We start from the raw sequence: 26,519 nt of genomic DNA, 5'->3' as shown, positions 1-26,519 counted from the left end.
TTGTTCTTGTTTTCCTGAAACGTTGATAAGATGTATTAGACCTTATTATTTGTGGATTTTGCGGAAGGTGGTCATTGTTTACTAATTAAATAACAGGCTTCTATGACCAAGTAGTTACTTTGACCCCACTGTGTTTGTGATGCAGTGGCTTGGCTAACCTGCACTCAGGCATGCAGCACATCTGTATTATTGCTAATGTGGGTAGCTTAGGTACGAAAATATCCAATAGAATCTATATACGGTGAAAGGACACTACTTGTTGGTTGTAAGCTAGAAATAAAAATAGCTTAAAATATTCCCTAAATTGAGAAATTGGAGCAGGAATGGTTGTAGTTCTTGAAAGTGATTACAAGTATGAGGCAATAAAAAGTAAAAAACGTCATTGTTTCATCTCAAACAGCTATTAGTCTTGTTTATTTTGGCTTAAATTGCAGTTTAGACTTGTTCAAGAATGCTGCTTATTGTAGGCTACAATTTGATAGGTTTGATCCAGAGTATATTTGTGTCACTTATCTCCTGCAGTGCTTAGGGTGAAATTTAAATGTATTTATGAATTTCAGTTAAAATAGGAAATTATATCACAGCTTGCTATCTTAGGAAATTTCTTTTGAAATTTCTGAGGAAACGCTTGCACCAGGGTCTCAGAAACACAGTTACATGCATATTTGGAAATTGGTGCTATTTTTGAAATATGAGGCATTACCAAAGCAGATTTGTTCCATAAATATGGCAAAAGCATAAAGGAAAAAAAGACATTCTGAGATACTTTGTTTATTTTAATTAAAAAGAGCTTTAATCTGAGCTCCAAATGATAGAAGATACCTAAATGCTGAATCTTTGTAAAGACAAATCCTCCCTGAAAACTGCTTTTCCAGATCCTGCGAATTAATTTTGTTCTTCTTTTTATCATAAATACCATGTCTGTGAGTTGGTTTTGTCAGGGTTATACTGATATGCTTATTTATTCATTTATTTTATGTATAAAATTATTGTGAATTAAAGTTTTCTGAGACAGGAAGAAGGAAAGAGTGGTATTGGTAAAATATTTAAGGCAGCAAGAACTGAGGGCTTAGAAAATATAAAGAACAAAGTGTTTTCCACTTTTTTTCGGTATTCTAATGTTTTCATAGCTGTTGAATGACCACCCACCTTTACGTTACCAGTCACTTAAAATGAAGTTTCAGAACTCAGGTTAAAATAATAGTTGGAATCTGAAATAAACTAGTGAAAGCAAAGTAATTCATTTTTAAAGCTGTGACTTGTTTCTGATTCCTAGGCATTTCTCTTATCTGTATATAAACACTCACAGAATTTAGTCTTTATTTAATAAGGCCTCTTCTCATTAAAGCATTTAAATATTTTTTTATTTATTCAAATTATAGACTAGTGAAAAAAACCTTTCACTTTGAACTTTTTCATTTTAAAGCAAAACAATAATAAAAATGACAGATGTCTTAAACACATCTGCGTAAGTGATCTTTCTAATCCTTTTGAAGACTGGGAGGTATGTCTTGCCATAGAAATTGTCAGAGCAGGCAAAGCTTTTTGCTTACGCTTCGTATTTAGTGTTGCTGTGATGGCTTTTGGTGTTCTGGATAGGCTTCATCCACCAATTGCCAAGAAGAGATTTCATCATTTGTCTCTAATATCTGCTAATGTCAAAAGCTTGAGAATAAGGTCACCACTATTTCCTCAGCTTTTTTTTGTAGTGAATTGAGGTTTGGGGTAACAAAAAAGGAATCAAAATGCTCTGACTTCCCTGAGAAAGGCTGTCATATTGGTGGTTATAAACTGATGCTTTGAGACCGATCTGAATCTAAGGCAGAGTTTTGGCATGTTTTTAGGGATTGGTAAGGACTGTTTACATTTTCCTCTCACTGATGATGATTTTGTGTGAATTATGCCTACTGCTAACATACTCTCTTAAATTCATATACTTAGGTTGGAAGGGATCTCTGTAGGTCATCTGGTTCAGTCTCCTGAGTGGAGCAAGACTAGCTTCGGAGTTAGATCAGGTTGCTCAGACCCAGTAGAGCTTTGAAAATATCCAGAGACGGGGATTCTACAACCCATTTGGGTACCAGTTCCAGGGCTTAACTGCTCTCACTGTGGAGAACATTTTTGTTATACCCACTTGGAATTTCCTTTCGTACAGCTTATGACCACTGCCTCTTGTTCTACCACTGTAAGCCTCTTCTCTGTGATGATCCATTATGTAATTATGTAATGGAAGAAGGTAATTAGGTACGTGTATAGTCTTCTAATCTCCAGACTGACAAAAACAGCTTCCTCAAGCTTCCCCTTTAGTTATGTGCTCCAACCTGAACAGACTTTGTTCTGTCAAGCTCTCTCCAGTTTCTTTATAGCATTCTTCTTGGATGCTATACATCCTTCTTCATTTGACAGTTCATTTTATTATTTAAAAAAAAAAAATCTTGTAGTTTCATGCTAACTGTTGTGTTTGATTCAACAAAACGTACTTGGTGTAACAGCAGAGGAAGCAGACTTCTTTGTTATACTTAGGCGCAAACCAGCCTGCAGTCATATTAACAATGAACACAGAAACAAATGAAAAGTTCTGTGTTCATAAACTTTAAATAGAACAAATGATCATCATGGTAAATTAAAACAAAATGTACTCAGAAAAGCCAACCACAACAAAACAACCTCAGTCTGCTTTCAACCTCTGTCTGCTGTCACAGGGTTTTATGCTGCTCTTTATATTGTCTCAGATACTCAAGGACAAAGTACTAAATGCTATTTTGAACTGCTGTAACTACCCATAAATTTTCAAGCTCCTGCTTGAGGAGTTTTTCACTTAAGGAATGTTAACCAGTTGTAAACATAATGGATCTATCAATTTAAGTACAATTGCTTGTATGAGTTAGACTTCTGTATCACGCCTTTCATTTAGGAATTATGCATCTTCCAGGCATGAGGTATGTCTGCTGAGTGACTGAAAACGTCAGTACATATCTTTGTAACAGAAATTTATTTAAAGCAGGGATCTAAATTGAAATTTCTAACAAAAAGTTAATTTCAAAATGTGCATAGTTTTTAAATTGCCACTAATTATGACTAAGTTAGAAAGTTCAAGTTAACTAGTAACTTGAGTAAGAAAACTTGAGGGAAAAAAACAATGTGGCCTTGCTATCTTTTAACTATGTTCATAGATCAGTTTGTACTACAAAGAGGAGTGATAATTGGTACAGAGTTGTACCATCAACTTTTGCTTAGCAAGGGAAGAGGCAGGGTCCCTTAAAATAATCAAAAAACCAATAATTCACTGTCTTGTTTTCACACAATTATATAATCTAGTCTAATAAAATACACTACCTCTCTTTAAAATAGCTGTTTTTTCTTATATCGTTAGACCATCATAGTTTGAGTTACAGTGTTATAGCACTGGTTTAACCTTCAGTCTTATTGGTTGTCTTATATGTAATGGCCATTTCATATCAACTATTTTTTTCTCTACACTGTGGGTTTTTAATGACTGTCTTGCCATTTATAAGGGGACTTTTTTTAAAATAGCACAGGTTCAATATTTTATCAATGATTGATTTTTTTCCCATCAGTTTCTTGAAGTCCAAAGGACAGAAGACAAAACATGTTATAACTCCATTTCCATAAAGCCTGAAATTTCTGTTTACTTGAGAAGGTGTCATTACACAAGCTTTTGTATAGCAGATTTAAGGCAATTAAACAGTATTAAGGTTGTGCTGAAATAGAATAATTAAGGGACATTTACTTCAAGCTTCCCGCTTGCTTTATGATGTCCCTTCTCCAAAGCAAGACAAGTATTAAAACTAAAGACTATTCCAAATTAATGGAAAAAAAATCTCAAAACTTTTTTAGAATGCATATTGGGAGTTCTTAAAGTACCAGAAGTGCTTTTGATACATGACAGATATGTTTAAATACTGTAGTGGGTTTAGGTATTTACACCAGCAAAAACAAATCTGCATCAAATTGTCCCACACTGTGGATCTCACCTAGAACTCAGTCAGATTATTGGAAGGGTGGTCATTGGCTGGAAGCAGCTTTGGTTCCATGGTCTTGCTATATAATACTTCAGAGGAATTTTTTTCAGTGGACTTTCTAAACCTCTACTGGTTATTTCAGTATTCTGTTTTTTTTAATATTGAAAAGTATTACCATTTCTGTCTCAAAGATTGTTAGTGTGGAAGAATTTCACAGTAGTGTGTGACAGGTTGCAGGTAGAACTTGAAAATGTTTTGCTTGTCCCATGACAACATGCTAAATTGTGTTACTATCCTGAGATATGGTTAAGCATATATAGCAGTGTGATCAAGTTAATCTCCTTAGTCAGTTTTGTGCTTAAACTACCTTTTATTTGAAAAAAGTGTGATTTCAGTTGCATGGTATAAGGAGGACATATTTGTGTCTAAAAAATGCTGCTGATCAACTTTGTAAGGTCAAGCACAAGCTTTTGTAATTATAAAAACCAACAGCAGTTTTCTCAGTGCTTAACTAGAAGAGATGCATTCAGTTCTTAGAGTAAAATGTAAGAAAAGATCTAACTTTTTTCTGTGTTAAAATCACCTTGAAGTGAACATGTAATTACATTGGAAATAATATTTCAGAATAAAAGAAGACTTAAGACTATAGTAAAACAGTATTCCTTCAAAAATTAGGGGTTGCTAGCCCATGCTTCATGTCATTATTTCATTAAAATTGGTATTAGCTGTTGATACTGTGAACAATTTTCTTGTTGGTTCATTAATATTTCCTTTTTTCCTAGTATTTTATCTTCTTGTAGTGAAGGCTAAATTTACCCAAGTGTTACAAATGCATGCCTGCATGTTCTAGCATGTAAGAAAAATGAATTGTGTGAATTTGCTAACACAGTGAAACAAAGGTACAATTTGGACAAGTTTTGGTCATTGTATTTTAAAATCTACTCTCCTCTATAGTGGGCCTTACAATTCAGAGCTTGATATTTATTATGAAAAAAAGATGACCCTCCAGAAACTCTGTCAATCACAACAGGAGCAACTTTACTGCAATACACCGTAGACAGATTTCTCCAACAATATTTTAGCTAATGTATCTGGAAGTAGTCCATGAACTTCTGAACAGGGAGCTGTACAACATTACATAAGTTCATGAAAGATCTTTTCAGCAAAGCTTCTCCTTGGATTATGCGTCTTTGTGTTTTGTTTGAAGTAGTTAAGAGACAATTTATTCAATAAAGTGTATCCTTAACTATGCTAAAACTCAGCTTCCTGAAAGGGGGGAAAAAAGGCAAAGTTATGGACATTGTGATACAGGGGAGGTTCTGGATATTGTGGACAGAGTGGGTATGAATGAAACTATCCTTCTAGTATATGATTTTTTATGTATGCATATTTTGAAGCCTTCAGAATATTGCCATCAATAACCATATCAACCCATTTACTTTGAAATACTAAGTTTAAAAAAGTTTTGCGATTTGTGTTCAGAGAATCCGATGTGTGATGCATGCTTTGCCTGGGTGAGTAGACTTTGCAGAAATGTCAGAAAAGAGCAGCTGATTCTGTACAGCCTTTCCTAGTAGAGAATCTGGTCCAATACTGTGAAGGGACAGCTTTAATTTGCAGATGAGAATCTTTAAGGATCCTTTTGGATTATGGATTCAATTCTTGGTGGATGCTGTGTAGAAAATACACTTTTTCCTTTCATCTCATAATGGTGAGATGGTGTTGCCAACTGTTTTAGGTGCCTGTCGTCATTACATTTCGTGATGAAAGAGAAAATGTATTTTCAGCTCACTGTGCTAAGTCTCAGCATCTGAGAGGCCTTTCACTTCATAAACAATAATTCCGCAGTGTAGTTTTTTTTAAGTATAATGTTATGAGTGTCTAACGGGGTATGAAGCCTCCTATGTTTATATTTTCCTAAAGGAATTGTGCATCTTAGGTTGAAATCAATAAATGTCCATCTTAAAAATGCCGATCTTAAAAATTCTGAGTATTTAGTAAATAGATTTTGTTTTTTGATTTATCAGTTGATTAGGTATTGGGTCACCTACATATATTGATACTATTTAATTGTAAAGCTCCTTGGGACAACAAACTATAATTAGATTGATAAGGCAGTTCAGTATTTAACTTGAAAGTCAAGTCAAAGTGAAAAAGAGCAAAGTATATCCTTAACGAGTATTTGTGATGATAATAGTTACACCATAAGCCTCATTGTTCAAATATCCTGTATTCCAATTGATTCCAAGAAAAGTGCCATAAAAGAAGCATGAGTTAATAACAGCAGGCATGGGTTTTATACGATTTAATTCACAGGTACACATTCAGAGTTTTGACTAGTATTCAGAATATTATATACACGTTTGTGGTTACATCTTCGGTTTTTAAATTTGTTGATTCATAAACATATGTATGCGTAGACATAACCTTTAGTTCTGCTTAGTTCATAAGCTTCATTCTCTGTGACTGTTCCTCAACGGTTCTAATACACTCTGAATGAAAGAAATAAGTGCTGTAAATCTGGACAGAATGCATTTTATATATTTATTTATATATATATATATATATGTACATACTACTTTAAAATCCAAGATGAAAGTTTCTCTATATATGTATATACTACGTATACTATCAGTATATACTATGTGTACTAATATATACTATACTAGTCTCTATATACCATATAAAGTGTGTGTGTATATATATACACTTGTGTGTATGTGTGTATATATATATATACACACTATATACTATATAGAGAGCCCTTCACCTTGGATTTTAAAGTGGAACTCAGCCCTGTATTCATAGCCAGCACCTTCATAAACATATATGCAATATTAATATTTCTTATAATTGGACTACAGCAATACATTATTTACATTGATATGTTCACATATTTGACCTTGCAATGTTTTCTGGAAAACAGTTCAGAACTGCACTGATAGACTGCAATATATATATGAACCAATTAAACTCACTGGCTTTTGTAAGTGTTTTAATAACATATGTAATTTGACACTTTATCCTATGTTTACATGTGTGGTGATCCTAATGGTGTTTTGTGAAGAACTGAGACCTCGAGTTAATGATTTGCAGCCACATCTTTACCACTTTTTATTTTGGCACACATTGCAAAATACAGCTTTCTGCAGGAGCCATGTCATGGTAGTTGAAAAAATACACCTTTAACAACTTTAAAGAAGAAGAGAAGGAGTAAGACCAAAAATGCAACACCTAGAAGAGCCAGAGAACAGAGATGTAAAAACAGAAGAACAACTGTACTGAGTTAGACCAAAGTTTCATTAACCCTAGTGTGTTATCTCTCACGGTGACTGTCAGTATTTCAGAAAAAGACAAACAAGAAAGGGTAAACGTGTAGAGTTACTTTTATGAAATATTCTTTTAGCCTCTAGTCAGTTGTAGGGTAGAGACTTTCTGAAACTGAGGTGAATTCTGTGTGTATTAGTCACCAGAGGATTTCTTTTTCAGGAATTAGTCTAGTCTCTGCTGACGCCTGTGTGAACTTTTAGCATCCACAACATCCCATTGCAAAGAGTTTTGTAGCTTAACTGCATTTTGCATGAAGAATCGTTTCCTCTTGCTTGTTTTGAACCTGCCATCTGTGAGGTTCTTTTGATACCCCCTGCCTTCTGACAACTCATTACTGTCTTCAGTGTTCAGATTCTGTGGTGGTGGGCACTATAAATTCTTAAGATAAATGAATGAGGTGTTTTCTAGTAATGCTTGTTTTGATTTTTAACATCTGGAATCTAAAATCTATGTATACTCTGTCTTTGGGCAGTTTGGTCTTTGGGAGCAGATGGCTGTAGTTCCTTTCAGTGTGTTTCTACTTTTTTCTCTGTCATCCTACTATAATGGATTAAAATAAGCAATTTGGCAACTACTCAGGCCTTTAAATAAACTTTAATATGTTGGGGAGCCATTGCGTGTCTTGTGGCGCCAGACCAGCAGCTATCTATATGTGGTTCTCTTTCTCTTATGCAAGGGTTGTTTACTCCTTTTCATTTATAAACAAAATGCGAAGGAGTAATTTTAGCCTTTTGCTTTCTTCATGCAAAATTAGTAGGTCCTTAGCATAGTAAATCAAATTCAAAGTATATTTTGCCTCTGATAAGCTTTATCATGAAAACAATTCCTTATGGATTACTTCATGCCTTTTCAAGTATATTTTGACTTTTGTATTATATTTTCTTTCATATATTTTCTACATATATTTTGTCAAGATATACTGAAATTATTGTAGAAAAAATCTGAGACATAAATTTAGGAAAAGTTTTGTAAATGATGGCTACTGAAAGGAAGGAAAAAAGTCTGATGTGCTCTAATCTGACTTTATATTCTTTAGGCTGTTGTGACTTCTGGTTTAGTTAGCCATCTGAATATTACAGTCAGTAACAGATTTCATCACTATTAAATTTTTAATTCTAATAATTTTTGAGAATTTTATTTGGTCTTTTTTTTCCTTACAGAGAAGTGAAAATTCAAAATAATTGTACTTTATCATTTATACCTTGTTGTTTATAATGTGTGTGTGTGTGTATATGTATATATATATATGGTGTGTGAACAGGGTGAAGTATAAGATGTTAGAGAACTTTAAATATTTTTCAAGGTCAGGGCACTTTACAATAATTAACAAGAAATAGGCTCAGAAATGTGGAAGAAGACTTTTAGTAATTCTATCTTTCAAGACAGCTGTACAAGGGAAGCACGTGATAGTCAACTAAGTATCAATAGAAATTTTAAATGTATACATGAAATTTTAGTTTTAATATCAAGGGAAAATGAAATGTATTTATATTTCACGTCAGCCTATCAAAGGGGCCTTACTTGAGAAAAATGCAAGTCTCTTTTCACAAATGGTACAAGAAACTTTGTAAGAAATGCTGTGTAATTCCTTCAAATTACACTGATTTATCAGTAGTGGAATCTAGATTCACAATAATTTGGGAGAGTGCTTTCTGTTTGTTGCAATAAAAGAAAGGGCTTTTAACACAAAATGAGGACCAAATATGAACTATATTATATATTATATTATATATACTATATTATATAACATGAAAGTTCTGTTTGGTCAGTCATGGCTGATGAGCTCCATGTCAGCTACAGCCAAGTCTGACGTTTCCTTCCGAGCATGCAGCTGTACCTTAATTCTAAATTCTAAATTCTAAAATTAATTAAGCTTAATTCTTAAGCTTATCTACTGTTTGGTGGAAGTCAGGTTGAGGGGAATGGTGAGAGTATGGTGATTTACAGAGAAAAATATTTTAACTAGACTTTTGCTGGGCCTTTCTTCAAGTAAGAAATGTGGAAAAAGATGATCACATCTGGAATGTCCTTTCAGGCTATATAAATTCCATTGAATCTAGAATAAATAGTATGAAGTGTGATCCTGTATTACTGAAGACAGCTTCTATGTATTTAAGAATTACTGTAAATTGTATTTTGTTTCTGTACAAAGTCGATCGTGGAAAATAAATTATGCCATAGATACTAATTCTCTCTTCTTTCTTACCATTCTGCAGTGCTTTGGCAGGATATAATGGTACTATCTTTGCCTATGGTCAGACAGGCAGTGGCAAAACTTTTACGATCACAGGAGGAGCTGAACGTTACAGCGATCGCGGCATCATTCCTAGGACTCTGTCTTACATTTTTGATCAATTGCAGAAGGTATGGGACAATGTTTTCTGTTTATTTTTAATGCCTGGTGTATACTTAATATTCTTTATATACTTTAGTTTATGTACCTTATATATTTTAGTTTGTACTTTAATACGTAGCTATATTGCAGATGGTTGCTTTTATAATAGTGTTAGAGGAAGCCCTAAAATTATTGCTTCAGAAATGCTGAATAAAGCATCTAACTTGGCACAAAATGTTATGCAATAATAAATTGCTAGTAGTGTTGGTTATGTTTCATTGCAATAGACTAAAAATCATAGGCATAAGTGAAGTTTTTTTTTCTAGTTTTAAAACCATGCTATTTTACTTGGTGCAATATACGTTCAGATCACATAATCTGCTCTATTTGTCTTATCTTCGCTGCTCTGCTCTGTTTTTTGTATTGTATGCATTGCATTGCACGCATATCATATAAAAATTGCTCTGACTTCTATGCAACTCTAAACCAACAATATTGTACAAAAGATGGACTTTTTTCATTCTTTATCTAATATATTTGTGCTTGAGTGATGCTCAAAATAAAATAGTTAAATGAATAGTAAACATTTATAAATATTCAGTATATTTGGATGTTTGTGTTTTACTTATTAGATAAAATATATTATAGAATGATAATATTAGATACATCTAGTTATGAAAAAAATAGAAGTCAGTGATGCAGGATTCAAAAGAGAATCAAATAGTTCAGTTATCTGTGTCAATTTTCCTTGTCGGCTGTTTTCTCTTCAACTTCAATTCTGCACTTGTATGGAATGTTTTTCTGTATGATATTAATAATCTGATACATTCAATATAGTTGGCTAGAAAGTGGCCATATGTTAGGCCCACGTCTTAACATAATTACACATGTGTAATATATGTACATTATTATATATATAATAATACATTACATCTTTACTTGTTATTATATATAAATAGTAAAAATGTCATGAACATTTATTATTATTGTTGTAATTATTCCTAATGCATTCTTTTCAAAATGAAAAAAAATGCCTTTAGTCTGTTTTTAAAACAGTATCACTACATAAATACTAGTTAACAGTGACTAGAAAAACACTTTCAAAGGTAATAAATTGTATTCTGAAAACGAGTTTTGCATGTGCTTTACACTTGACACTTCTAGTGGAGAAATAGTCACTCCACCTGTATAAATATGGATTTGGTTTCACAAAAAAGGGTTCAGCAGTAGTAACTACTAGATATAATTGTGTGTTTCTGTCTGTTCCTTTTTTTCCTCATCTTACAGTATTTCTGAGTGTTAGAGTTCTGTCCCAGTTATTTCTAAATGTTTTTCTGTTCATTTTTTTTAAACACTTTACAGAAGATTTTCCTGCCAGTTGCTCAGTGCCACTGTTGTTTGATTGGTGAATTTAACATAACTGTTAGGGTGAAAAATACGCCTCTAGTGTAAAGCTAAACCTAGGAGCTAGTAAATTTACTTTTTAGGTGAATCCGGTGATGTAAAAATGAATAGTGTGAATGGTACATTTCTACAACTGTAGTTGCGCCCAGCAGAAGTGGGGAGGGAAACAATAACGAGTCTCAAAATAGTTTTGCGATTGCAGAAATTAAAATTCCTTTGCTAAAATTATAAGTGTAATAGTTACACTTAAAATTAACTAAAATGATCATTGTACCCCACTGAATCTGAAATCTTGTACTCTTTTTCTTTGAATCAAAAAAACCAATTGTTACCTCCTGTGCAAAAAATTCATCGTGCCATGGAGACAGAAAACTGTCAGGGAGACACATGACCATAATTTAACTGTATGTTTCTTGTGCATTTACTATGCTCAGAAATGACAAATGAAACTTAATTTGGCAGCTTATTTATGTACAGAAAGCATGGCAACAATTGAGTTTTACAGAAGGTAATAGTGACATTTAAAATACTACAAGCATACTGTAATGTTTCAACATCTAAGAGCAATAATAAAAACAAATAAATACAAATGAAAAAAGTTACCTGAAATATTCCTTATTATCTAAGTTCCTTTTTGTAATAAGTAAATGATACTTCCCAACTGATAAACTTCCAAAACTCAAATAAGATGTTAGCAATAACATTTCTAAATGAATAATGAAGCTTAAAATTAAGTTAGACATTCTGAATCTAATGTCTTCCAACTGACCTGTAACCTGTAGGTTGGAGGGAAAGTATAAGTAACATATCCTAATTTTGTCATATATAAGGGAACTGTGCAAAGCAGTAATAACTAACTGATGGTATTCCAGGCAAAACATTGTTTTCCTAAAAGAATGTACGTGTGTTTTACTTCTAACCAAAATATTGTAGAATAATTTGTTTGACTTTTTTATGCAATGAAATGAGTGAATAATGAAAAGGATGTGTCATCAATAAGCACACTGACGATAGTTTATGTTTACAAGATACTACATTTTCTTTTATTATGTGTAACAGTGACGTGAGCAAACAGTCAATTGTTATCCTACAACCATAGGAGGCAAAGTGAAGAGAAGAGAGAAACTGTTTTCAATCTGGTGTAATATGTTTTGCCTGTTTACTTATTCCACCAGGCCTATGATTAATTTAAGATTAATTTTCACATTTTAACAAAGCTATTTAATTAAACAAATTTAAATATTTTTGATGTTAGTATCACTCATTGATGTTCAATGACAGCCTCAAACAGTGTAGTTTTGTACTCTATCATTCACCTAATACTGGTTGCCAGTTCTTACTCATAAGGGATTATGTCTCAGTCTCATGAGTATGCCCTACCTAAGTAAGGGTTAAAAATGTTGAGTAGTTTCCTTGTCTCTTTCAAAATATGGCTTTGGCAGGTACATCTATGTAGTGTATTGCAAGTACACAGAGGTTTGTTCTTCTATGAATTGAATTGAAAAAAAGCAGGCTGATCATGTTGCCTTAGACTTCCAGCTGCACTCACGCGACCTCCTCAAGAACTTCTGTTGTAGGAAGTGAAGAGGGTGATCTGGCAATTACAAGGAATATACAGTGTCAACACAGCCACATCCTTGTCCAACACTGCTAATGGAATAAAAACAAAATAGAATGAAAAATAACTATTTTCTGCCTTTTAACAAAAATAAATGTTTGTGTTTCTATTTTCAGACTATTTTTTTGGAGGAAAAACTTTACTTAGTTGTGCCTCCAGTGATACTTCTGTCTGCCTGCTTCTATATTCTTGTGCTTGTTTTGTACATTTTCTTTCTTGGTGCTTCTTAAAGCACCACTCTTGGTGTTTCCTCTTGCCTTTTTTTTTTCATGCTTTTCCCTTGTTTAATTTCTGTTTATCTATAACCATGCTTTAGAAAGCGCTGATGTAGCAGAAGAGTCATCTGCCTCCTATCCTATCCCTAGATAGGATGGGACAGGATGAAGTGAATTCAGGGACCAAAAAAAAAAAAGGCAAGACCTTTTAAAATTTTACTTGGACTGAGACAGTGAGGTTTGGAAACAAGGAACCAAAGCTTTTTCCCAAAATGAGAGGCAAATCAACCCCTCTGTTTTTAATAGATTCTCTTTTTAATTTATTGTTCAGAAATTGTTTTGATTTCTACAGCTTCCTGTTTAAACAGTTTCCTACTACATTTTTCCAACCATCTGTAGTGTATCTTTTTAAACAGTATTCCTTGAAATAGTGATCTGTCGCTATCAATAAAAAAAAACTCATACAGGAAATAACTATTGAATGGAAATGAAAAGTTTGTGTCTCAATGTATTTTGCAAAACAACTGTAGTAGATTGCATTATAAAGCTGTGCTTTCACCATGGCTTCATCCACTGAAAAACAGCGACTAATTTTCTTTTATTTTGGAAATAATATCCCATTATTTTGAGATTTAGGTAGTTTGGATTTGGATCTGGGGCACAAGAAAATTCTGCATGTGAAATACAGTTGTGTTAAGTTATATTTTGGCAACGTATTATACAGGAAAAAAGGAGGATTGGAGAGGGCAGCTGAACATATACAGCATTTAAAAGTTGTGATAAAGAGAGTGGAAAGCAGTATGTCACTGAAGTTTCTAAATTAAGTAAATATTTTTCTTCTTTTTCCTTTTTTTTTAAGAGTAGTCTTTTTACCCATAATATGAGTGTTTTACCTCTTTATAATAAGATTCTTTTTTGTCTTCTAAGTGAAAACTGGTATGTTACATGGTTCTGTAAGCAGGCTGTTGTGTTCTAAGTGTATACAGACTTCCATACGTATATGGAACCAATAAATTTAAACAGACTAAACTGGCTTCTAATCATGGGCATAGGGTTTTGTTGTTGTTGTTTGTTTTTAGTTTTTCTTTTTCTTCATCACCTTTTATGCCCATGGTAACAGAAAACATAAGTATCATGAGTTGAAAATGTAAACCATACCTAGAAAAATAAAGAGACAATAAGGAAGCAACATAGAAGCTATAGAGTTAAGTTTGTCCTCTGGCCTTGCTTTTGCTCCTATTTATATCTCTTCCTCTTTCTTCACTTTTCTTATTCAGGATAACAGCAAAATGTATACAACCCACGTTTCCTACTTAGAAATCTACAATGAATGTGGTTATGATTTGTTGGACCCAAGACATGAAGCTTCCAGATTGGAAGATTTGCCGTAAGTGACACAGCAGAGAATCAGCAACAACAGTAACAACAGAAATTAGATGCCCTGTTGCATTGTTTGAGGATTTTATTTTATTTTTGAAACTGTACTACTTATCTCTGTGTTAATTAACTCAAAATACTTTATTGTTTGTTTTTTTCATTTTTATCAACACTATCTAAAGTTTGTTATTTTGTATGTATAGAAGTGAGGGAAATTATATTGCAGTAAGTGAAGGTAAAACTTAAAAAAAAAAAAAAAAAAAGTTGATAATATGCAGAAGAGATCTATGGCAGCCATTGGAAACAAAAGAGGTGCGTGCTTTCTCATGACATCCTTTCCCTTTATGTGGTATTCATTTGTGTGTGTGCTGTGGAGATGTATAAAAGGGAGTATTTCCTTGAAAGAATACTCAGGCCTTTTCCTTCAAGTTTAATTATTTTTCTAGATTGAGCAGTTATGAAATAAGGTAGGTAATAGATAGGAAAGGGCAAAGGGAACTCCAAAAGACATTATATTTACATCAGGATGGATGATTGTTACAACAGTTTCCGTTGACAAGATGCCAGCACTTACCAGTACTTGGACAAGGGCAGTAAATAAAGCTTGGTGGGTCATGAACATGTAAGAACAGCAAGGTTAAAGACCTTACACTTTATAGGAAACTCAAAACTTACTCTCTAAGTCTCTAAGAAGAATTTATAACCTGTGTTATCCTTAAAATAACTCAGCAAATTGTAAATAGTATAAATAAATGACTTGTTGACTACTTGCATATGCAAATCCCCTGAAATAATGCTGAGAATCATAAACTTTCTTGCTTAGCATGATGATGACTGAAATACGTAAATAACAATTTAATCACTGCTGATACAAGAGCGGGAGTGTACTGAGAACTGCCAATGGACCAATAACAGAAAATCAATGGAATTTTGTGCCATAAGTTGTGCCATAAGAACTAATTATGTTATTAACATATTAAACCCATTTCTAATATATGCATATAAAATATATTCCACCAAAAGCTCCAGAATTGTTGTAATACTGTAATACTAGTCTGTTATACTTTTATGCAGCTTATAAAAGTTAATGCAATTAAATTATTCAGATTTATTAAATTATTAATTTAACTTATTTTTGTCATATTTTATTTGAACTCCTTCAATTTATTCATTTTATTAAATTGAAATTATTCATTTGAATTAAACTAAATTTGATTAATTTAATCGCAACTTTATTTGAAACAGTTCTTTGGGGTTACTTGCCCAAGAAAATATAAATCACTTTTTAAAACTAGATTCTGAAGATTTATTACTACTCATGAATTTTTGAATATCAAAATTGCTTTATGTATGGTGATTCAATTATGCTGAAGAATAGCTCCTTGTTATGTCTCAGACTATTTTAAAAAATGAAAAGTTGAGGAAAAAGTTTGGTTGTGTATTTGCAATAAAGCACACTGATTATCATAATTACCTGAAAACAGTGTGCATAATAGTATTAGTGAGATAATTTTCTCTACAGGATGACTATTGTTAATAAATGCTTTATGGCTTTACTATCTATGGTCATTCTTTTCTGTATATCAGTTGTCAAAAGATACATGTAATGTACTAAAACTACACCTTCGCTTATGTTTTACACTGTGTAAAAGTATTTATTTAAAGTATTTTTGTTTATTTTTTAAGTTAATTTAGGGATTAAAATTTGAAAATATATAGTAGCAGTCTGAGCTAAAATGGAAGTACAAATTGCATGAAAGGGTAGTTACATAGTTAACTATATTTCAGCTACTTGGATAATTTCTTGTAAATGGCAAAGTAAATAGTAGTTATACAGACTTTAAAATGTATCAAGTGTTTATTACCTGAATATATATTTCATTTTTCTGAGCATTTTATGTGTTTAAGACCTTTTAGGATTTTACTGGTAGTAAGCAAAGTACAGAAGAATCTAATTTACTCAAGTTTGTTTGAAAGCACATACTTAGTGAGAATATTAAAAAACTTACGTTTATGGTACTTTAGAAGGTTCATATTATGCATAATTTCCTGTTGAACTCCACAGCGGATCATCAAGTTTTTAAGCACCATAAAAAGCCAAATGCAGTTTTTCTATGGTTGTATAAATATTAGCAGTCTGCTGGTATTCTCCCAAGTATATAAGATGGAAAAAAAAGTAAGGAAAAGATTTCTTAGCTTAGTAAGGTATGCAGATTCTTTTGGAATACTTTTGTTATCTGCATTCTTGCAAAGGAAGATGGATGCAATGTGCGTTAAAGGTAGCTACTTCTCCCGAGCTCCATCTTAATGACTTTATATTACTTCTCAGTTCAATGGTAAGAATAAGCATATTGGTTTGAATGTGTCATGTGATGACATTCATGTTATAGAAGTACATTATGAAAATTGCACAATAGATTCATTGATAGTACTTGGAAAAAAAAGTGTGAAAATTGAAAAAGGCGTGAAAATTGAAGTTTAAGGAGAAGTTGGAAATAAAAAAAAAAGTCCATAGCGTCTAATCATTGCATGAGTAGTTTTGAAATACCAGATCCTGATGTTGGTGTTTTGTGTGTAGCCACTCTTTGTGCCTTTTCTAGTCTAATAAATTTTTCATCCTAACAATGCTTAATCATTTAATTAGAGTAATCATTTAATTAGTCTTCCAGATGAAAAGAAGAGGCTTTCGCACAAAATCACTGTTTCTCTGGAAACAAATTCCTGACAAATGTGTGGATGTAGTTTATATATCTCTATATATACACACAGAGTTATGTGAATAAGTATATATGTCTCTGTATGTACCTACACTGAAGTTTGTTTTTTTTCCCTTGGAATCCTGCAAACTCTAGATTCAATGTAACTTAAATGTACGATATTCACTATATATCACAGGTTTGTGTATGTGGAAAAACTTTACAGTCTTTAAAATAAGAATATGTTTATGTGCTTCAGTGTAAGTCTGTTCAGTTTACAAAATGAAGGCTGTTCATAGGACAGGCTCATTAATGAAATTTAATGTAATCATGTTTCTAATATATACATATATTTATATATCAATGGAATTTGGTTTTGAAACCCTAGTAAACTTTCAGTTTTACAGGAGGGAAAAAAAAAGTTTTCTTAATGTTTAGTTGTAATGGTGATACATGTAGTCCATAGAGATACATTTTGAAATACCCTAATACTTCGTGAATTTACAATTGTAACTTGTTTTTCTTATGCAAAGCTGGCAATGTTTTAACTTCGCTGAAAGCTGTAGCTAAAACACAGCTTATTCAGCTGCAGACTCACTTGAAGTAACTTGTTAGAATGCAAAAATTACTTTAATATAGACAATCCCATTCTCATGCTTATACAAGAAAATAGAAATTATTCTTTTTACATGTTTGAAAACAATTATAATACTATTCTTATGAAATACAACTGGTAGAAGACTATTTGAATTCTTACTGTCATCTCTTGTTTTTATAAAAGATTTGCAGGACTGTTCAAATTAGGGAAAATTTTCTGAAGCTCCTCGTTTGCTCTAAGATTTTACAAGGTTTCTCCTCTAACAGGTTCCCCATTGTACAGAGTATTAGTGAATTATATAGCTCCATGATACTGAATTAAACCAATTTCACTTCAGTTATGACCCATCAGTACAAATTCTTCTGAAATAGTTTGTATTATCTGTTAAGAACTAAAAATTTTCCTGGCACTAGATGATAATATAGAAATAATGACTGGGGTTGTAAAACCAATAGTCATAGATTAAATCAGGACAACTAACAGGTTACTGTTTCTACCTGTCCAGACCAGGACAGGCAACACTATTGCGCTGGAAGACCAGCTAAAAATAGTGCTCGTTTATCTTAAAATATCAGTCTATAAACTGTGGTAGTTGACAAGCTACTTCACAAGGAGATCAGACAACTGTTAATCAGGAGTGACTTGGGCAGATGAAAGCATGATCTAAACTGCCAGCCAGCATACGTGTTTTCCCCATTTGTGTGTCAAAATTCTTTAAAGCCACCTTTGATCCAGGAAGGTATAAGATTTCATCTGATGTTTGGTTGGGTGGTTCTTGCGCTAACCAAAGAAACCCCAAAAATATACCAGCACTGCTACCACCACCAGTACCAACAACAACAAAAACCACAACCAACAAAACAAAAACCCAGTTAGTTTATACTGAATCCTTTGAAAATCCATCCGCAGTTTATGCTGTAGACAAATTAAGGTTTTTGAACTATAGATTAAGTGAACTCAATTCCATAGAACAGGCGCTTTAAGCTATTAACTAGTTAACTTCATCAAACATCAGTAATGACATCCATATCACTATGTACTGGTAACATGTAGCACTGTTATGTTCCGTGGGGTCAGTCTAAAATATTTTTATTTTTAAAAAATCTGTAACTGAATATTGGTTAACTGAATATTGGTTAACAACCTCAGGTGAATTTGTACTCTTCTATTTCTCTATTTCTGCACTGCCCCCCAAGGGCCTGAAGAGTTTCTAAATTTCTGATATCTAAAGCTAAGCCACCTAGTGTAACAATTCCTGTGCTTCTTAACAAAACAACAACAAAAGGCTAAAGGAATCATTTCCTACATATGGGAAAAATTATATTTTATTCAGTCTGATTTTTAATGCCAATATACCTGTTGCCTATCTCTGTGCTCTAGATTCAACAGTGTTTATGTCAGCCCTTCTCCTCTGAAGTGAATATGTCAACCACATACCCTAGAGACTGGTCACCACCCATATGTAGATCTGCAAGAACTGTAATTTTCAGTGTTCTGAGAATTACTGGTGTTATAAAATTTCTAAGGTTGATGATAATACAAGCTCACTGTTTTCATATGAAATACATTCCTTTAAAATGAAGAGACCTCAGTGTAAGTGTTACTACCAAATACTTAAAGATTAGGAGAATATTCAGGTTTGAAAAGTAAAGTTTTTCTGTTTGTTAATGAAGAGAGAGCAGACAACTGTTCTGAATCAGTTCTTCAAAGATTGTGTTGTTCACTACAGTTCAAGTTACACTTTAAATGGGTCCGTCTGTAATGTATGCTCTATGTATGCTATGTATGTATTTAATGTATGCAATGTATGCTTTACGCTTTGTAATGTATGCTTTCAGCATACATCACATATTTTTTATTCTCATTCACATTTTGGTGTGGTGTGTTTTATTTTTTAATGTTTTATGATTTGTTTCCTCAAAAGCAGTAGGGAGATATGATTTGTTTCCTCAAAAGCAGTAGGGAGAAGTCAGTGAAAAGTTTCAGAGGTGACTTATCTAAGTCATCTGAGTGAAGTAATTCCACTGAAATTATTGCTGTGTTCTTTCAGACAAATTTACTTTTAAATATGAAAGTATTTTATTCAACTAACACTTTATTAGGAATGATATTATTGCAGCTGCAACAAATTCTAACAGATCTTATCTATCTTGTTTGTGTGTGAGCCACCAATTGCATTTCCTAATTCTAACAACTTGTTCTGCAGTGAGCCAGGTGGCAGGAGAGAGAGGGGGGTCACAGGGTTCTTTCCAGATCTCAGTAAGAAAGACCTGAGAACAAATGGCTTAGTAAGGTCACTGCTTTAATAGGACAGGATGAGGAGAGGAATGTTGACAGTGAGAACATCCCTCCAGATGCTGGACACCCTCAGTTCGTGCAGCATTGAATGGAGCCAGAATGGATTTTCCACAACGCGCTGCACAGAGTGCACGGAGAGAAGCTCTCCCTTCTGGTCGCTTGAGCAATTACACTGTTTTCTTACAAGAAAACAACTCCACTCCTAAAGGATGTTCTCGTGAGAGCATCTTGCTGCACTTCTTGGTGAAGGCAAGGCCATGTAGGTGTTGCAAGCACGGGTCCCAGGTGGGAGCTGCCTGCAGGCTACGGTGTTAAAATGAGGTGGCTGAATTCACCCTGCAGCCACTGAACTTGTGCATCCCAACACAGGCCTGCGTCTGTTTAGGTCAACTGTTGTGTGGATCAATAACTCCTAAATGTGCAATGGTGTCTTGGCCAGGATCAATACACTCCTATGTCCACGAAGTATAGAACAATGTTTTTCTTGTCTCAGAAGAAGTCGTTGGAGACAGTGGGAAGGTTTTCCTATCACAAGATGACGTGTTAGAACAGCCCTCACCAATACTTACTTATCTTGTAGTTGTCACGTCTCATATGCAATGCAGATTAGGCTTTAGGTCTATATTTAAATGGAAAATCAAATCTTTGCTATTGAAAGCTGTGCTGATGGCTGAATAACTCTGTAACCTTGCCTCTTGAATAACACATCAGAGGATTTTGTCAGATTTTGTCCTCTGATGTGGTATAAAGGCAACAATAGTTCTGATTTTCTTATTTTTACTTTTTTGATGCTATGTAAAATGATGAACTTGGACATTCTTAAAACATAAATCTCCTTCAAACTTTTCATATAGACTAGCTATCCATTACCTTATTCTGTTCTGCTGGACAGACTCCAAGATGCATTCTTGCTGTTTTTCTTTTTTATCCTTTTCCTACATTTATTACTATCTGTATAGTCACCTGTTATGCCAAGGTAGTATCAGTATATTCTGCTAGTTATTATTGTCAAAGGTATATATCCTAATATATGATTTACCTAAACCATTGTGATTCATTTTTAAATATTTATAGTTTTTGATATTATTTTAGATTTCTTCAGTTCTAAGTCCTAAAGACAGATATAATCATGGGAAAAATTGTCATTTTTTTTCCAAAAGGTTTATTTTTTATTTATATTACATAAATTAATTAGATGTTATTAATTAGCTAAAGGAAACATTAACCTCATAGTTTGCCAGTAACAGAAATTTCATAGATGAAAGCATTCAATGTGTAAGGCTCTCTTGCATTAATGGGAGCTCAGCTGATGCAGGAAAGGGCCTGAGTTAATAAATAAAAAAGGCTGTTCCCATCCTACAGATTTTCTAGTCAGCTACAAATTCCATTCATTAAGCTAAATGGAAAAAGATTGTTTATAAAGAAAACAAAACCTTGTCTCTGCCTTCTTTCAGTCATTATGGATAACTTAACAGAGCTTTTCCACACCAAGATCCAAGTTAGGGCTATGAAATTTAAACATTTCATTATTATACAGAAAGTTCTATAAAATTCTATAATCATATTAAACAGTGACTTTATAGCACAATAAATAATTTTGTTTTTGTTTTAGAATTTTGCTTTTAGAGAGAGTTTTGACAGATGCTTCTCAAGATGTGCAAATTTGGACTTCCATCTGGAAATCCTAATAGCTGAAAGGCCATTGTATAGGAAGTTGTCAAGGATTTGTGATCTCCCCACTGTTTCCTTTTTGGTGTAATAATCCTCCAAGGCTTTTTGTCCAAGCTAAAATCTTCGTTGTCTGGAAATTATTTATAACCATTGTTCAAAATGTAGTCTGAAAAGATCCTTAGGATTTTAAATACTATCCCAAATGTGAAAAATAATACAACATTGCTTTCCTAAATTATAAAAAGATAAATGATTCTCACCATGCAATTTCAAAACGTTAAAATTAGTCAAGGCATTGTATTTTAATCAAAACTACTCTGGGCTTTAGTGTGTGATGCATGCACAGATGGAATGAGAACAGAATACAACTTGACCTTATCAAAACATTGTTAAGCAAAATTATGCTTTTCAGTTTATGCTCTGAATGGGGGAAGCAGGTTTTCACAACTGTACTGGGGCTGTCTTTTCCTAGAGCACAAAAATAAGGCTATAAGCAGAAGCAATTGTTCTTGGAAAAACAGTTGTTATGACTACTATAGGAGCATTGTGTCTACCCTTATGTGTGTTTTTCTCTGGAAATTAGTGAGTGTATTGCAAAGAGTTCAAATTGTTTCTGTATATCCACTCCAATGTTTTGACTATCAGAGGGTAAATGACTTCTATAATACTTAAGGGTAATATTATGCAATGCTGTTTAATTGTGTCTGCAAATCTTAGAAACAAGACAAACAAACCAGAACAAAACCAAACCTGTGTGTTTTTTAAGCAGCATGGAGTAATTAACATGCAAGAATGATCTAGAGGTAAAAACTCAAGCCCTATACTCCCTCTTGTGGATAATCTTGAGTAATATGTATATACTTTTATTTTTATATATATATATAAATCTATAAAGTGTTGGCTTTGTTTTTTTGTTGGTTTTTTTGCTGTTGATCTTTTATCACTACTCACAGAAAAAGATGTTTAAAAAAAAGACTTTTGACACTTACAAAAGTTTCTATTTCCTTGATTTAAGTTCACAGAATCACAGGATTATTTAGGTTGGAAAAGACCCTTAAGATCAGCAAGTCCAACATTAAACCATGTCCCTAAGCACCTAAGCTTCTTGCTTAGATTGCTTGTAGTGATGTGCTCTGTGAACTCATGTGCACATGAGATTAATTGCTTTATGCAAGTAAGAGTTTTTGGTGAAAGACGAAATACCATGTGGTTTGGGCTCAGTAGAATCCTGAGATAATATTCCTGAAGTTCTTCAGAAATCTAAAAATGCAGCAGAATATAGGCTGGTGAACACATTAAAGCTTTGCTGGTGGGGCAAGCTGTTTTTCCTATATTTCTGCCACTTCATGTGCCAGCAGAACAATTCATGTGAATGTTGCAGAAACCCTGTCAGACACAGGAAATCAGAACATGTAATTCACCTTGATGGATGCATGTCAATCATCTTCAGAGTTCATTAGTGAACTTCATTTTTAACAGAGTCTTCACTCTGGGAGTTTTCCAAATTCAGTGATGCAACTACTTGGCTTCCCTGCTGAATACTGTAGACTGTTCTGACTGAGGAGACCCTCATAACTACTCAGCAAAGGCAATAAAGTTTAACTTTCACTTATATGATTAAAAGAAAAATTTCTTACGTAAAAAAGGCTGTTTAGAAAAGTGAAAAAGTTTCAGTAAATAGTACTCCTGAAGTTTTTGCCGTGTCCTTGATGCTTCCATTTAACATCTTTTTTTCTGAAATGTAAGGTTTAAAGAAGTATAACTAATGTTGTTCCTAGCCTCAGTAGTAATAAGTAAAACCATTCTGGTTTTGTTTGCTTTTAATTAAAGGGATTATTTACACTTGTAGTTATTAACAAAGAAAAATGAAAAGAAATAATCCTGACAAATGCGAAGTTATTAGAAACATATTGGCTACAGGTGTGTTGATTCTGAAATATTCCATGTCTGTTTGTTCATCGAGATCATGTTATGCTTTATGTATCATTTGTGCTTAATAGCTGTGGCAATGGCAGACAAGCCCCTACTTATTATTTGTTTGTGCTGGTTCATCTAACACCTTCCTCTGGAGATCTCACCAAAACAGTCCCAAGGTCTTCTCTAATATGTACAAGTTTTATATTTTCCTATTCTATGTGGAGGCTTATAATAAAGGAATAAAAAGGAGGTAACAGAGAATTAGAAAAAAAAAATCAACATTTCTTTTAGAGCGTTTTTGTTATGATTGTTTGAGGGTTTTAGATGTCACCTTTTAAGTGCAATCAAAATGAAAGTGTAGAACAAAGATCACCTTGCAACAGTTCTAGTTTTTTCTCCTTTTATTTCATGTAGAAAAGTGACAATAATGGAAGACCCTGACCAGAACATTCATATGAAAAACTTGTCTCTTCAGCAAGCAAACAATGAAGAGGAAGCTTTAAACCTGCTCTTCTTGGGAGACACCAACAGAATGATTGCAGAGGTAAGAACTGCTGCTACAAGTGTTACTTGTTATAACAGTTATAAACATCTCCACAAGAGATACTATTTTGGAAATCCTCAGAGATAAATGTGTAAATTGCTATTTTGGGAGAATATTTCCACAGTGAAATTAAATAAACATTTCTCTGATTATTGCTTTCACTTTGCAAAGGGCTTTGTTTTTCCTTAGTGAATCTGTATGGTGGTCATTGATGAAATAATTTACTGCAATTAAAATAAGTAAAACAAAAATGTTTTTCTCATAAAACACAGACTGACTTTTGAATACGTGTCAACACACATACAGATTTGTAGAAAAGTCTTAGGAAGCAGTTGCTGTGGAACCCCAGTAACAAAGGATTCACTGATCTGAGTGTTAGCAAATGTTATGCTGTTGTCACTTTTGCTGCTTTTGTAAGTTTGGATTTCTCTTTAGAAGTTTTACTTAGGTAGTTATCTCAAACATTGTTCCTTTCTAATAAGAGCAGGTACATTTCAGCACGGTTCAGAGAGGTTTCTGAGTGGTGCTTTCTCTTAGGCGATACATGTTGTAGTGCCTGTTATCACTTGGCCTTTTTGGGTTTAGGTGAGTGCAGCAGTTTATAATATCACTTAAAAGAATGAAAAAAGTGCCCTCAGAAATGAGGGGTTAATGTGGAGGTCTAGAAAAGGTTTATGACATCAAACAGCTTCTCCAGAGTTCCATATTTTTAAAACTTAATTGAATTATGATAACATTTCCTGACCTCAAAAAAGACGAAGACCCTGTTTCACTAAGCTTTAAGACTTAAGATGAATTAACCTAAATAGAAAAATAAGTAAAACTATGTTTGATCCATCTTTTTTTTTTTTATGATGAGTTTAGGTATGGAAAAACTGTCGTGGATCACATAGGAAAACTGTGGCAGAACATCAGTCTCTAATATTACAGTCTAATACTTTATCCCTGATATAATCGTTCTTTGAAAAGTTGCAGGACTGTTTTGAAAATAGGAATGACTATTTAATTTCTTAAATGCCTCTGCTAGTGGAGTCTAACTTTTGGGTTGAGGGCTGCATTTTGCCCTCAAGTCTAACTGTGCTAACATGAAAAAGTGGTCGTAATTTTGAAAACATACATTACATGTCGGAACCTAAGGGAACATTTGTAACAGAAAACTTCTTTTCCACATGTAACCGTATAGGTAATAAGAAGGAAAAAAGAAGAATCTAGTCTAATTTGTGGAAAATTGGTTTATAGGCCAGTATGGGACCAGTCCTTGGCTCCAGTTTAGATGTGTGCTACACGCTGTGTAAATGAAAATGAGAGACACGAATGCATAAACACTTCATAATATAAAAATCCAAATAGGAAATTTTTGTCTCTTATATTTTGCCAGGGAGAAATGAGAAGAGGACAAACAGAAAACTGATTGTTGGCAGCACTTCCAATTGTATAGGCTATTTTTTGTTTGTTTGTTTTCCCATGAAAAACAGTCTCTTATTACATTTGAATGCATAAGAATCAATAATAAGCAACAGGTTGTAAAAACGAATCAATTTATTTCTCATATTTTGATTTTTAAGCCAACTTTACGATTTAGTTAGCTCAAATACATGCAAACAAGGGATTTCAATATCTAATTTGCATATATGGCACTGGCTGTAGCAACAGCGTCTAAAAAAACTTACGTACATTTCAGTAGTGTTTGCAAATTATTTTTGTATATGTACTATTAATATGCCTTCATCTCAAGTGTTTATTTCTAAATTCTTGTGACTAGAAGCACTTGTGATCACTGTCCTTTGAAGTAATATGCTGAACCTATGTGATTTAGTTATTTGATAGTACTTTTCTAGTATTTCTCTTAAAATAGAGTAAGGTAGAGACAGTAGCCTCCCAAGGGCATGCATTAATTTCAGAACTATAAAATCTTTGTGAGATTGATATTTCTGAACACTGCAGTTGTGTGTGTACACTTAGCATTTGTTTTTCCTCTAGTGAAAAATTACTTCATTTTAGTGAGGAAGGAAATATTTTACAGCGTGGTTTTATAACTATAATTCTCCATTGTTTAAATTTGGAAGACAGTGCATGCTACACAGTATTTGTTCCATCATTTAAAATGTATGAAGTACACATGGGAAAAGCAGTAAGATTTTGGCAATGTTTAAATATGTTTTTTTCGATAAAGAATAAAATTTTTAAACATTTAAAGATAGTGGTGGGGACTGACTTGTGACCTCTGAATTGAACTAAACCCCCCCCTCTTTTTTTTTTTACTGTCCATTATTATCCTCATGAATATATTTAGAGAGTCACTAGTAGTGTTTGCATTGTTTCTTGGATGAAATATGAAAAACAGATTTTGAACACATGAACATACCAGATTAAATGACACTTTTGCCAAGAAAGTATGCTATCCATATTAGAGCTATATTCTAAGATGAATTACAACTTTCTGCTTTCCAAGATTGCTCATTGGTATGAGTTGTCAAGTCGTTTCCACCCTTGCAAACCTGCTCTATAGTATCATCAGCAGCAAATGGCATCA

General features: G+C 33.2%; 1 protein-coding gene across 1 annotated transcript in view; it reads left to right on the top strand.

Annotated features, from left to right (window-relative positions):
- KIF6 (kinesin family member 6) overlaps positions 1-26,519 on the top strand; it is a 169,634-nt gene that overhangs the window by 10,199 nt on the left and 132,916 nt on the right. The window contains exons 4-6 of the mRNA XM_035563115.2: positions 9,530-9,677; positions 14,163-14,272; positions 23,857-23,986. Of these exons, the coding sequence (XP_035419008.1) occupies positions 9,530-9,677; positions 14,163-14,272; positions 23,857-23,986 (388 nt within the window). The remainder of the gene's footprint in view (positions 1-9,529; positions 9,678-14,162; positions 14,273-23,856; positions 23,987-26,519) is intronic.

Source organism: Cygnus atratus, chromosome 3 (genome assembly GCF_013377495.2).
Source record: "Cygnus atratus isolate AKBS03 ecotype Queensland, Australia chromosome 3, CAtr_DNAZoo_HiC_assembly, whole genome shotgun sequence".
NCBI classification, from domain to species: domain Eukaryota; kingdom Metazoa; phylum Chordata; class Aves; order Anseriformes; family Anatidae; genus Cygnus; species Cygnus atratus.
The sequence above is the reverse complement of the archived record's forward strand: the minus strand, read 5'-3'. Positions and strand labels throughout refer to the sequence as shown.